General features: G+C 41.0%; 1 protein-coding gene across 1 annotated transcript in view; it reads left to right on the forward strand.

The window, feature by feature from the left end:
- The window catches only part of rnf19b (ring finger protein 19B), a 46,644-nt gene that overhangs the window by 21,573 nt on the left and 10,025 nt on the right, over positions 1-15,046 (forward strand). Inside the window, exons 2-3 of the mRNA XM_050034897.1 lie at positions 122-1,414; positions 13,094-13,293. Of these exons, the coding sequence (XP_049890854.1) occupies positions 744-1,414; positions 13,094-13,293 (871 nt within the window). The 5' untranslated portion in view covers positions 122-743. The remainder of the gene's footprint in view (positions 1-121; positions 1,415-13,093; positions 13,294-15,046) is intronic.

Here is a 15,046-nt window from a genome sequence, read left to right on the forward strand (position 1 = left end):
GATCAAATTTAAAGCAGGAAGAGCAAAGCAGAGAGACAGAGAGAGCAGAGAGAGGAAGAGAGGTGTGTGTCATACTGAGCATGCTCTTTGTGTTAACTTCCTGCTCTCTTCTTCCTGACAGAAAAGATCGTTCAGAGAGACCGGCAACAAGAACGAGAGGAGGACGAGCAGAGGAGACAGGCTCTGAAAACAGCTGAGGAGAATTAAATCCAAACTGAGGAATTACCACAACGTTCAGACTGAACTCTGCCCGGCGGATGTTTCTGTTTTTTTAATCTCTCTATTTTTAAGTAGAGTCATTGATTGGAACAGACATTTATCTTTTTGTGAATCACAGTATTACTTCACCTCGACGTCTGCCTGAGAGATGAAAGACTTGCTTCCTTCTCTTCTTTGTGAACCTTTTGACTGCCGAGTTTGAAAGAAACTCTGAAAGCTGAAGGGGATTTTTTTAACTTGCGCAATCTCTTTCATTTTCTGTTGTTACGTTGCTGTTATCTCACTCTTTTCTTTTCCTGATGACGTACTGTTTCTCATAAAAGGAAAGGAAGGAGCTGAGTGACTCAAGTTTCTCTACAGGAGCTCAAATAGCATTTGCATTCCTGTTTGGCTCTCACAAGGAGACAAATCCTCCCTTGTGTGTGAGACTGAGTGTGTTTTTTGTGTCGCTGTGAGTGTCCCTCTGTGATACATTGACGTTTCTCAGGGGACAATAACCGGTCCTGTGTGTCTCCTCTGGAAAAATGGGATCAGAAAAGGACTCAGAGTCGCCTCATTCTTCGGTGAGCGGCGTCCCGAACCCTAAGTGCCGTGCGGCGGGCAAACGCCAGGGCCGCATCTCCTTTCATAGCCTATTTCACAGCAAACGGGGCTCTCGGGGCGCCAGGGGCCCCAAAGGAGGAGCTGCCACCCCTTTATCCCATCATCACCAACATCTCCACACACAACAACAGCTTCTCCCTACTGCCTTGAGCTCAGTGCCCGCCGCAGCCTCTGCTACACCCACAACGACGACCACCACAGCCACCACGACCCCCCAGGACGCTGCCTCGAGCACACCCTCAAAGCCACTCTCCTCCAGCCAGCCTTCCCTGGGTGGAGCCCCTTCCTCCGGGGAGGCCAACCTCCTGGAGTGCCCCCTGTGCCTGGTGCGCCAGCCCGCTGACCAGCTCCCCGAGCTGCTGGGGTGCAGCCACCGCTCCTGCCTCTGCTGCCTGCGACAGTACCTCCGTATTGAGATCACAGAGAGCCGAGTCCAGCTCAGCTGCCCCGAGTGTGCAGAGAGACTGGCCCCGCGACAGGTGGCGGACATCTTGGATGACGCGGCCCTGCTGGAGAAGTATGAGGAGTTCCTGCTGCGGAGGTGCCTCGCCTCCGATCCAGACTGCCGATGGTGCCCGGCGCCTGACTGCGGGTAAGAAACTGTCCATAATGTCCTCACTGCTGTTATTTAAGTGTTGATCTAGGATGTGATCCACAGCCTACAGGCTCATATGTGCTTATTTGAAACTACTTTTTGTGTCCGTCTCTCCGTTTCTATGATAATATCAAGTGTATTTATTTATTTTGATAATTAATTTTCTTTTCTGTCGACAAATAGATTAATCAACTTATTGTTTCAGTTTACTAGAAACTGTGAGTATGCTGAGAACAATCTGGCCAGTCCTCAAAGTAAACAGGACAATTTAAGTGTCAGAGCTAACAGATGACCTCTCATGTAGATGATGAAGATTATAGAAAGTGGAGCATTCAAGGTGCCAGCAGTCTGGGCCCATTTTCGCCAGTTTCAGCTTTGTTTGTTTCCATCTTCCTGTTTCTGTGATATCATCAAATCATCTGATCAGCAATTAAGCTCACAAATACAGAACAGCTTTAGAGCACTTATATCTGCCATGTTCTCAAAGGTTTGTTCCTGAAATGAACTGTCGTGCCCTTAACGGGAAATTACCTTTTGTTATTAATAAAAACAAATATGTAACAGTCAGAAACAGAAACTGAACTGGTATGAGTGAGACAAAAGTGAAAATGTAGCAAAGCAGGAAGCATTTGATTGTCTGTGACATTATATGTTTGACTGAATGCAGGAAGCAGTTTCATATCTGAGAAAGAACTTATTGTCATTTAGTTTCTCAAAGTCTGGATATATAATCAAAGTTAGTGTATGTAAAGATTAAAATGTCACAGCTCTAACATCTGGCTTTGACTGAAGGACAAGTCGTATAGCTATTAGGTCACATTACGCAGCATTGCTAATGAGAGGATGGCTGTTGTGTATCATCATTATCAGGCCAGTAGCTGTGATATCATCGTCTCTACTTGTCTGCTAAACCTTTCTCTCACTTTCTCTTCCTCCTGCGTTTTCGCCCTCTGATGCATCAAGTCACTCGCTATGTTGCTGTTATTTCCTCATCCTTTCTCCAGAAATTGCCTGGATTTCACATGAACAGTATTGCTTCAGAATCCAGATAAATGACTGTAGTTCTCTGTCTGGGTTAAAGACAACAGGAACCAGCTCTGTTAGAGAGAAAGAAGGACGGGCTGAGGAAGTTGAATTTGAAACCGTAACTGGGTTAGAGGGTTGTTAAGCTCAGGTCTTGTGGTCGGAGGAGGGGAGACTTAGTTTGGTTTGGAGGTTGAGCAGCTCTTGTTAGGTTTCTGGAACAAATTGGAGGCGTTTGTTTCATCATAGAAAGCAGGAGTGATTCATTGTGTTTGTGTTTCTGTGTGTGTGTGTGTGTGTGTGTGAGTGTAGGAAGGAGGAACACAGATATTCAGTGGTGTTTTTCTGCTGTGGTTTTGTACAGTAATACTGGTGTTGCAGGGAAAGGCTAACACGTCTGTGTGGTATCTTTGCATAAATCTGTCTATATGTGTCTGTACATTTCTGTTTGTTTCTCTGTCTCCTAATCTGTGTGTCATACCCCTACATGAAGGGTGACGGTTTTTCTTTTATGTGTAATATTTTTTTTAGATATTTGCATACATTCAGGAACATTAAGCATGTTTGTAGGCTGTGGATTATTTTGTCCTAAGGAGGGCTACTAGAAGAGAGTTTATGTCCTTTGGATTTCGAATGTGCTCAGCAGTAGGGGTGTAAGAAAATATCAATAGACTTAATTGATAGTTTACATACAAAATGTGTGGCAGCTCTTAATTTTGTGTTGTGTTTAAACCCCTGACTGCTTCATAGCAGTGTTGTTATCTGTCGTTAGCCATTTGACTCTTCCACCTCAAGTTAACAACACTGTTAATGTGTTAGAGGGACTGTAATAAATACAAGTGCAAATCCCACTGTTCTAATTGCATGAACTTTTTTTAACTCTTTTTATGCAAATGGTGGTTTCTTCTTATAGTATGACAGTTTTCTTAAAATTAGATTTATAAAGAGAATACAATATATTGCCTCGCTTACAGTATTGCAATATATCGCAATGTATTTAATCATGACTACGGATTTTAAATATTTTTCATTGGTTATGCATGTCGGTCTACAGGTTAATTTTGCTACTCTTCAGTTTAGTGCGCTGTGTTTCACCAAGGTCTGATGGGAGCCAGCTAGTGGCACTGCTCATTTGGCGATTTATCAGTCGTAATGCCGTCCCGACCCAAAAGCATTAGTGCAGCAACTTTATACCCACCCTCCAGTCTCCCCCCCAGGTCACCCTGTTGAGTAAGTGGCTCAATTTTGAACTGCAAACCCTTGGTTAATGGGTGTAGGGCTATAAAACACAAGATGAATCAAAACTGACATCCCTAATCATAATCCTTGTATCGCGATACATATCGTATTGCCAGTGTCTTGACAATAAACAATCCTACTCAGCAAATGTCTCGACAACCTAACTTTTATATGATGAGATATCTTATTTAAGGTATGTTTGAAATGGTAGGGGATCATCCTCTGGGGAGCATTAATGCACAACTATGAAAGTTTTCAAGGAAGATATAACAAATGTTTTTCTCGTACAAATAAAACCTCAGAAATGTGTAAGTAATAAATTGTCCCTTGTTTAGTTCAACACACTCAGCGGTTTGCTGCTACAGCCGTACTTGGTCTTGGGCTGGTATGACCATTAGCATATCATGGCTAACGTTAGCAAACTTTAGCCTACTAACTGACATTGGTGAGTTGATTTGCTAAATGTGTAACTCCTCTCTTCTGTGCTGCTGTGACACATATGACAGATAAACTTTTAAATGGTTTTTATCAAAGGTTAAACAGGAAGTAAATACCATAGCTCATCTGCAACAGCACACATTACATAGTCTCACTTTAATTTGTTTTTGTAGTATCTTGGCTATCTGCTCATTTGATTTAAATCTTTCCTTAGTAGACGTCAACATTTTGGCCTCACAATTACCTGACAAGAAGAGCCAGAGTTTTATTAAAACATTAAGGTTCAACCTCTCAGGACCACAAATAAAAAACTCAGATTTCATAACATTTTGTTATGTCATTTTGTGACAGTCTGCAGAATAAACTGCTTTGACGTCTGTGTTTTTCTTAGGAATATTAAAATGTTTAGTCTGCCCTTTTCCATTTAATTGTGTTTTTGCTGTCAGTATTGTGTCAGACCTCTGCTGTCACTGTCAGAACCATGTGAACATCCATTTCTGTTTTTACACTGTTTTTATAGGAGCTACTGTGTGCTCAGCTGAAGATAGAACGTAAATCCATGAGTGGGAGACTTTTTACTCTCAGCGGGAACGAAAATGAACCACTAGAGGCATTTCTTTGATCGATATTGTAAATATTGTCTTAGGTAGAACTCATTAATAAGTCTCTTGGCTCCGTTCCTTGCCCAGGATACTGTCTCTGTTTCTCACGTAGTTTGTTGTAGGATTTTATGACGTATGACTCGTGGAAAATAAACTTTGAGCCTGTCTGTGAGACAGGAGTGGAAGGAGACATTTTGGCCGTACCTCATAGAAAAAAGGCAAAGTTTTAGGGTAAGGTTTATGGTCATGTTGGTAAAGAGAGACAGACAGGTTGATAGAAGTAGGTCAATACAATTTCCTGTGAAAACAAAAATAAATTAAATAGACTGTGTGTTTTTACATCAGCAGTATCATTAGAGGAGAGGTTGACTGCTGACCTACAAATTTACCGGGACAATCCTCTGTCTGACGCCAACAGTGACTCACCATCTCTTTAAATCTGACTAGTTGACTAAGTCCAAATTATTATTCACCACAAACAGCCCCGGCCGGAGACAGGAAAACACAGACACACAGACACACACACAGACACACACACACACACACACACAGACACACACACACACACACACTATCTTGATGTAACTGTGAATGTGTGTTTATAGATGGGAATGGGCGGCCTATCGTGTGTGTGTGTGTGTGTGTGTGTGTGTGTGTGTGTGTGTGTGTGTGTGTGTTGTATATTGGCCCATTTGTGGGAAAGTTATGTAAATGTGACTTGGTTTTTGTATCTTACCTCTTTTGAAAGATATCCAGTAGACATTATATGACAGTAACTGACAAGTGACAGATAACATCAATTCATTTTTAGTCCAATTAAAAATATAATTCTGTTAGACACCTTACAAAACAGTAGCTAAAAATAAATGATTGTTTGCAGTTTACAGTAAGTTATGTGCCTTTTACAGTAAAAGTTCATGTACAAGCTCCACTTCACGCAGCAGCCGTCCTGCAGATGATGAAATCCTAAATGATATTCAGGGAACAAAATTACAGTTTATGTCACCAGTTTGGTTACTGGAACATTAAATGTAAAAACAAAGACAGACAGACAGTCTCCAGCAGTTTGAGAGGGGATTGTTACTTCATGTTTCAGTCTTATTTTATTTTCTTTATTTATATGCACAGTACACTTTTTTTTACCCATCAGTCCTTTATAGCCATAATTTGTAACTTCTATAAAAAACAGCTTTTTTCATGTTTTCTGAAACTGTCACTGTATTCATACAGCACTAAATGAGACAGATTATCTGTAAAATAAATAAAAAAATCATACTCATCTTCCTACTCTGTTACCTTGTAGCATTTCAAATGACCTTACTGCATATGCACAATAACAACCAATCAGAGCTGAGGAGTCTCTAATGCAGCTTTCAGTCATGTCAATCATGTCAATGCTCATGAAGTGCTGTCAAGCTGTCAGACAAAACACTTACTGCCTATTTCTCCCCTCAAATGTTTGCAGATACATATTTTAGTGTACTGTTTACCTGTAAAATGAGAAAGTTGGTCCGGATGGTGGGCAGTGCTTGGTATATCAGTCAGCTATCTCTAACATGGTGGCCAGGTCACAAACTTTCTCATGTTACAGCAAGAAATAGGCATTACATTAACAGAATCTTGATTCATATTTGATCAGCGCTGCCTAGTTCAACAGTATGACTACAGTTCACGAAACAATTGACATGATTGACAGCTGCGTTAGAGACTCCTTGGCTCTGATTGGTTGTTGCAGCTGCGCTACGATTGATTACTGCAAGCAGTAGAATGAGGGGAAGGAACATAATTTTTTTTCACAGGCTATCTGTCTCATGTGACAGTTTTAGCAAATATGACAAAAGTTATTACACACATACAAGTTTACAACTATAGTTTTAAAGTGGTTTTAAAGCTGTGTAATATTTTCAATATTAACCAGAGATGTGGACTTTAGGCTCAACTTGACAAAATCAAAAAATTACTCCCAACTCGATTTGTGCTTTAACATTAATGACCCTTGACTTGACTTGGGCTTGAGCCTTTTGACATGAAAATACATGATATCTTCCCTCAAGTCCCTCAAAAAGTGTGTTATTAAAGAGTGTGCCACAAATTAATTAAATTTCACTTTATTTCCTGAATCAACTGTTAACGCCATTCATTCCCAGCAAGTCGACATCTATTTCTACAGATCCACTTTGTTCAAACCAATTAGGAAAAAATGATACCAAAGATAAATTTGTTGGCATACAAAAAGTATGTGGTGGTAAATAAAAAACAAACTGCAGTATGCAAATGTGCAGGTTGAAAATTGCAGACTGAGATGCAACAATTTCAAACATTTCGAAACCTGAGGAATTTAGGGAAGTGTGCATCTACTACTAGCTCACCTAGCACCCCTGAGCTATGTAATGTTACAGTTAGCCAAAGAGGATGCCATTAATGTTTACAAGCACAGACCTGTTGTCCATGAGTAGATGCATGCTGCTTTCTGCACAGTGATATAGTTTGAAGGTGTAGATCTGAAGAAAGACTAGGACTAAATAGTTCCTACATAAAACTGCTCACACCAAGATCTGTGGATTATCTTGAGTAAGCAGGTCATGGTTTCTAGAAAGGGACATTGCGGTTGAGTTTTTCAGATGTTTTTTTTTTTTTTTTTTTTTGATGCCTTGAGTTTCACAAGCTGAGTGCCATCTAGTTCCATTATATTAGAGAAAAAGCAGACATCTCTACAGCTGATATCTCCAACAACTCACACCAAAACAATCTAGGTTGATAAATAACACTACAGGTAAGAGGAAAAACGTGTACTTTTGATTTTGGGGTGAACTGTCCCTTTAACTACCATAACTCAGTTACTCACCTCCAACCTGCTCGTCTCATCCAGCCAATAAGGTCTCGGCCTGTGTGTGATTGTCAGACTTGAGTATCCAGTGAGAACAAAGAGTCCCATCTCCTCTGGCTGTCAGTTGCTATGGCAACTATCGATGCAGGATAGAGGGAGCGTTGCCAGGGGTAACAGGAGTCGGGACTTAATTAAACAGATCAATACGTGTTCACGCTGGATTCGGTGTTTGTGTCATTGTTCTGGGTTTTTGGCCTTTGTTGCTGACGGACACTTAATGTGTTTTTCATGTTTCTGTGTGAGTCAGACTGAATCATATTCAGTTCATCCTGGTGTTAAATACAGCTGGCTATTAGAGTGCATCTCTGTGTGTGTTGTAACATTACATTTACAAGCTCAGCAGGATTCCCAGGTGGCTTTTGGTGGAGCTGAACACTGACAGGACTGTCTGTGCACGTTTCCTCTCAGCACACAGCATGTCAGCACTCATAGAACTCCTCTGCCTCTCCTCCGTCTCTCTCCCCCTGAATCTGTCTTGTTGTATCCCGCATTTACATCTCAGCTCATGATCTCACATGCCCCTCTTACCCGCCTTTTGTTTTATCTATCTCTATCCTTTCTGTTTGTCTCTTTTCTTTCCTCTCCCATCCTGGAAATGTCAGCCTGAATTGCTCTCAGCGCCGCATCAGAATCCACCAATCGTGAGGCAGCTGTGACGTGGGACGCTCTCCCAGGAAAAAGCTGTCGTGGCAACCTGTGCTTTGTACCGCAACAATTCCTGAGTTAGCCACATGCAGAGCAAAAAAACACACATATGCTCCATCGTCGTCGTTTCTCTTGTTGTTCTCTACATGTTCTTTAGACACTGCTGTAGATATGTTGGTCTGTTCACTGACTTGGTCCAGACTGAAATATCTCAACATCTTTTTGATGGATTGCCGTGAAATTTGGTCCAGATATTGCATCTGCTTTGGTCGTCATGCCACCACAAAAATGTAAGGCCCCAAAGCTGGGTTGCACAAACTGGGATTCATTTTTAAACATAATTAAATCATAATTTAACATAATTTTAATCTGAAATCATGTTTAAAATTAGCTTAAAATGAGGAAACATGATATTTTAACCTCTCTTTAAACATCACTTTAGTTTTTACCAACACATTCTCATTTGCCAAACATGACATGGTCGCCTCACAGCAAGAGGGTTCCCGGTGCGATCCCAGGTGTGGGAGTCCCTCTGTGCGGAGTGCATGTTTTCCCCATGTCAGCGTGGGTTCTCTCCGGGCACCCCGGCTTCCTCCCACAGTCCAAAGACATGCAGATTGGGGACTAGGTTAATTGATAACTCTAAATTGTCTGTAGGTGTGAATGTGAGCGTGAATGGTTGTGGTTGTCTGTCTCTGTCAGCCCTGTGATAGTCTGGCGACCTGTCCAGGGTGTACCCTGCCTCTCGCCCAATGTCAGCTGGGATAGGCTCCAGTGACCCGCGACCCTCAAGAGGATGAAGCGGTTAGAAGATGGATGGATGGACATGTTAAACTGCAATGCTTTAGATACCCCTCCCACATCAGTTTGGGATGCTCAGGGATGGTGTGCCAATTTACACTTGTTACATGTATTGTGACTTTTCAAAATAAACTTCCATTTTCACAGGAAATATTCAGTTTCAGCTTGTTAAATGTATACACTGTCATTTCAAAATAAACTTTTAAAAACTTCATTCCTAAGTTTAATTCCTTAGGTTTAGGCAACAAATGTACATGGTTAGGTGTAGAAAAAAACATCATGGTTCGTCTTAAAATAAGCGCAGTTGTTACAAGCATAATGTAACATATGTGACATATATCGAATACGCTATCTCACATGACCTTAGGCACAAGCATAGTATGCTACACATACTAGCACACTGTTGAACAACTCATTAGACTTTTGGTTTCACACAGAACATGAACAGCAGTCTCCCGGCTGAAAGTCCAGAGTTTGTTTGACCCATCCAAAATTTGAACTCCAGTTTAAAATGTGATCCAATATTAGCTTTAAACTTACACTTGAGGAGGTTTAACTTTTAAAATGGCAGCCTTTTTTAAATGACTTTAGCAAAATAATCAAATTCCTCAAAGAAAGTGAAGAGACACACTCACCCCAAGCATTTATTATTTGGCCAGTTAGCTCGCTTATATCGGTCAGCAGGTTTTTTTTTTCAAGCAGGAGACTAGAGCTTCTCTGCTGAGCCATCACAAGTGACACTGGGCTAACTAACTGACTTGTGTAACGTTTTGTTGAGAAATATAGGGCAGCCCACATTTAATAGCATAGCATCTGCCTTAAATTAATCCTTATTGGTGCAACCCAGTTTTGTGTTGAGACAGCTTTTCTCTCTCTTCTTTTATTGCTGTGTAGATTTTTAAGGACACAAACACAGACATATAAATCCTGTGTGACCTTACTGTGTAAATACAGACGACAGCTACAGTATAAACGTTGAGAAGTTAGACCTCGCTGACAAAAATGGGATTTTCACATGGCGGGGAGATTTTTTTTTTTAAAAAGGGAAATGGTTGAGAAATTGGCTTTCTTGAAAGCCCTTGTTCAGTTCTCGTTTGACACTCTGCTGTTCTGTTTTTGTTTAGGCGAGTTTGAACCAGAGTGCTGATGTTGCAGGAAAAAATGCAAAACTTGCATCTTTGTGTTTTTGTTTCTCTTTATTGAATTGAAAGTTTATACCGTTATTTAAGCATTGAGTCAGTTAAGTGACCATTTGACCTCTCAAAGGCTTGTTGAAAACACGTCTGACAGGTTGTTTCATCACTACTACTCGCTACTTTTGTGCCGATGTTTTGAGACAGAAGTGATGTCTAGATCCTCACAGATGCGAGGTGAAGTGTCTCCGCAGGAATGCCAGTTCTTGTCTCATCTTGTCCTGAGAAAGAAAACTCTTGTCTCCTCTGATGTCCATTAATTTATTCCGTCCTGAGAGAACAGGCCTGTCACAGTGTTTGAAGAGCTGGTAATGAGCGACATGTTGGGGCCGGTGTGTTGGAGGCGTGCCAAAACAATTATAAGTTTGTCATGTTATCACTTCTTCCACACTTGGCTCTTCCTTCTTTTTTATAGTATAACTTCAACACCCGACTAACATGCAGAAAACTGGCATCGTCTTTGTTTGTCCGAGTAGAAAAAAGGCAAAAAATGTTGAAATCCCGCTCTGCTTTTGTTATCACTCCTCCAACATGTTTTCTCCCACTTAGCTTGGTGACAATATTTGATGACTGGCGTCCTTTGTGATTTCCTCAGTGATTGATAGCCTATATCTCAGTCTCGCGCCCTCTCTGTAATTGCCTTTTTTGTCCTAACTGTTATAAAATGCCTCCCTTTTTCTATATTTACCAATTATTTGCTTAGAAGTGCTGGCCTAACTTCAGCACACAACAATAGCCGGTCAGGTGAAGTTGTATTGGGAATATGTTTTCTTTATGAAGTTTTTACCTCCTCAATGAAAGCTAGATTTGGTTTTGGCTTGTCTATTTGATTGTTGGCAGGATATTTCAAAAGCATAAGAAGTGAAGTCAATGAAGTTTAGTGGAAAGTCAGACCACAGTTGAGGAACATGTGTTTTTTTTAGGGAATTTCTTGGTGGTGCAAGATTTATGAATATTTTCTAATGATTCATAGCACTTTCTTGAATAAGAAAGGATCCATCACAAAGTAATCTGGATTGTCATGTTTTGTTCTCCCCTGCAACACATGGTCCTTCAATACAAGTTTAAATTGAGCACGAATTACTGCTGGTTTGACCCTTTTAATGTCTCGTCTCTGAATACAGCCTCAACAATAACTCCATCACTGCTGTATTTACACTCCTCTGTCTCCTTTCTCAGTATTGAACCTTGTGAAATCCATATTGATTGACCTCATCCCGTCTCATTCTCCCTCCTCTCTCAATGTTGTTACTAAGTGATTACTCTATTGATCAAATCTCCTTTCACTCCTCTCAGCCTGCGGAGAGCTTCCAGGCTCTGTAATGTGCCCATTAGTGGCCATATTGAAAATCTTCATCTCTTAGAACTTCGGTTGAGTTAACAGTTTCTTGCATTTCTTAAAGTTACATCTCATTAATGTAATATCCAAGTTAGTGGCCTGAGTTCAGTCAGTGTCACAGACTGTAGAGATTAGCTATGATTATTACACTGTTATATGGTGTGCGTAAAGGGTAAAAGTTACTGATTTAAGTTAAGATGTTACCAAGGGACAGAACAACCTGTATTATATGATATAATCTTATGATGTTCTTGTGACTTACATGGTCATGGAAATGGAAATATCTCAAAAACTATACAGTGGATTGCTAGGAAATTTTGTACATATATTCATGCTGCCTAGGCAATGATTCATACTGACTTTGGTGATCCCCTGACTTTTCCTCCATAGTGCAACCACAAGGTTGACATTTGTGTTTTGAAAGTAAACTGCTCTGACAATAGGCCTTTCTCACACCAGACATTTTGCCCTGTTATAGAAGGAAAAGTACAGGTGTGGATGGATTACCATGAAATTTGGTTTAGACATATTGTTTGCCAAATGTTTTGTACCCAAACTCAGAGATTTGCAGAAGAAACAAAAATAAGTAGAAAAAGTAAGTTAAAATAAAATAATAAGGTTAATGGTTGCACAGAGTGCTTCTTAAGGGCACTATGCATTAAATCTAAAAGCAAGGTCCATGAGAAATGACAAGCAAGAAATGGGTCCTAGAACGCTTTTTAAATGAGTCGATTCTCAAGAACCTGGGCTTTCCATCTGTATGACTGAAACCATGTCAGCCGTCTGTTCTGGAAGGAAGAGGCAGAGGCTGATTTTCATTCCCTCAAAATGTCACTGCTGTCTCATGACTGACTGCAAAGCACGCTGTATTTCATTTAGGGAGAAGTTCCTACTCAGGCAGAGCAAGGTCATATGAATTTGGATTAGCTTTATCCATTTTGTAGTCTCAAGGTCTCTGTTCCCTCAGATGTTAGCATTTTCAGGCCAGTTTGCAATTAGTCAGTGGTGCAAATTTGCATGTCAAGGTTGACCAGCTAAATTGGGAGTCTACTTGACATTGAAATGATTTTAATTTGGTCTGGAATGTTGCTGTTGTAAATGCAGAGATCCTCTTTGCACCTGTCAAGTGTCAGCCAAGAATTCACGACCCGTTTGGATTTTGTTTGAGTGAAAAGAACATCTGACTGGAATATCTTTGACTTGCCAGACTTTGTTCATCAATCAGTTGATTACTTTGGCTCTTTTCCCACAAGCTGTGAGGGGCTGACCTTAATTTCAGATGTCTGGATGATGATTCTCAGTGGGATCAGCAGTACTAACAACTTTTAATATACTTCACAGTCTTTTCATTTAGTGTCAATAAAAGATATTCTCCTTAATGAAGCTTTAATATACCGTAGAGTTGTCAGTTATTGCCTCATCACAATCAAAAAGTCTTTTTGCATAGCTTGACCTCTTCAGGTTCCTCATTTATGAACACTCCTCTCTTTGTCTGTCTCTTCCTCTCAGGTTTGCCGTCATTGCCTCGGGCTGTGCCAGCTGTCCCAGGTTGGTGTGTCGCAGAGAGGGATGCGGCGCCGAGTTCTGTTACCACTGCAAACAGGCCTGGCACCCCAACCAGACCTGCGACTCTGCCCGCCAACAGAGGGCACAATCCCTGCACACCCACAGCAACCACTCACCCAGCTACACACAGGAGCAGGGACCCGGTAAGTACTTGGAAAAGCACACACACCTCTCATCTGACTGACTAAAAAGTAACCGCAGTCAGACACACACTCACATATTGTGCAGATGTGTGTGTATGTGCTTCTCTCTGACATGAACAGGCAGATAAAATCTTCTCCTCCAGCATTTCCGACCTGAAAATATTCTTCACACCTCTGAGAACTCTCTGCCTCTCTGTCTCTGTCAGTCTTTATCACATGTCAGTCTGTCAGACTGTGAGTCAAACTCGTCTCACGTCTGTTCTACCAACTCCTCGCCGCTTCCCACCGCAAGCAGCGTTCAATCGAGCATGAGACACTATTTATATCACAGTGTCTCCTCTTGATTGTTTCCTGACTGCAGCGCCCTGCTTCCTGTCATACAGCATTTAAAGTGTCACCTTAACATTTATGTTTCTGAACTCAGTAAACTCAGTGAAACTGGACCTTATTTTAATATGATTTTGCATTTAAGTGACGAATGGGAATAATTATTGTAAGTGTCTGACCACATTAAAAAAAGGATCCCTACAGAGATAGGCCTTTTTAGGCCCAAAAACCGCCATTGCCAAACCCACTAGACCTCATTTAAATAAGCAGTAATTATAGCATGGACAGATTCAGCATATGTTTACATCTAACTGGGTGAATTGAAGGTTTATTTTAACCAAACCAGAGCTGGTGATTGTTGGAACAGTGGATAGATGAACCAATATGTTTCTTGTGGGTTTTATTTTGTTTCTGACAACTTTGAATGAAGTTTGCTTTACCATGTTAAAATTACGGTTTATTTAAATAGGGTCTGGTGGGTCTAGCGATCGAGAGTTCTGTGCTGTTTCTGGTTAAACAAGAAGGATTTTGCTCTTTTAAAGGTCTGTCTCTGTAAGCTCTAAACAGCTCCGATCGGGGGTTATAAAAATATGATACCCAGGTTGCCGCGCTAATTTTTGACCCTTCTCCGGCGCAGTGCCATGACATGCTGCCACAAAGTCAGTCCGTCTCTGTCTAAGCAGTGCTAGAACATCTTTCCAAATTTTTTAGCACCAAGTTTGAAAGAGAAACTGAATAAGTAAGAAACAGATGCCAGATACTGTTGCTCTCGAGGTGCTGGTTTTTGTTACCTTTAGATAGAGCCTGGCTAGCTGTTTCCCTGTGTTTCCACTCTTTATGCTAAGACAAGCTAACTGTCTTCTCGCTGTGGCTTCATTACATTTAAAGCACAGATATAATAGTGGTGTCAGTCTTCCTATCTAACTCTCAGCACGAGCAGAACAGCATATTTCCTAAAATGCTGAGGTAGTCTTTCACTTGGTGTGGTGGTGATGATAGATACAAACATTCATGCTTGTGCGTGCAAACATCCTTACATGTTTGTGTGTGTCTTTAATCCCATTTTGATTAAAAATCTATTAACTAAATCCGTCCATCTGTCCTCAGTCGATCTGTCTATCTCTGTCTTTACTTAACACACCACTTCCAGTCTGCCTCTCTCTGCCAAGTATTCAGAAGACCTGACGACAATCCAGAGGATCGAAACTGACTCATAAAAAAATCCAAGCCGCTCCCTCCCTGCCCGTCTGTCTGTCTGGTCATACCTGCTGATTAGTCAACGGGATATAGACAAAAAGAGAGAGAGAAGTAAAATGGGGGCAAGAGAGAGATAAGAGAGTTTCTCAGTAGACTACAGAGTAAAAAACAATAACAACCACTCTCTCTCACACAGACACACACACACATTTGGCCCATTTGATCTGGA

The sequence above is a fragment of the Epinephelus moara genome, chromosome 22, assembly GCF_006386435.1.
Source record: "Epinephelus moara isolate mb chromosome 22, YSFRI_EMoa_1.0, whole genome shotgun sequence".
Lineage (NCBI taxonomy): Eukaryota > Metazoa > Chordata > Actinopteri > Perciformes > Serranidae > Epinephelus > Epinephelus moara.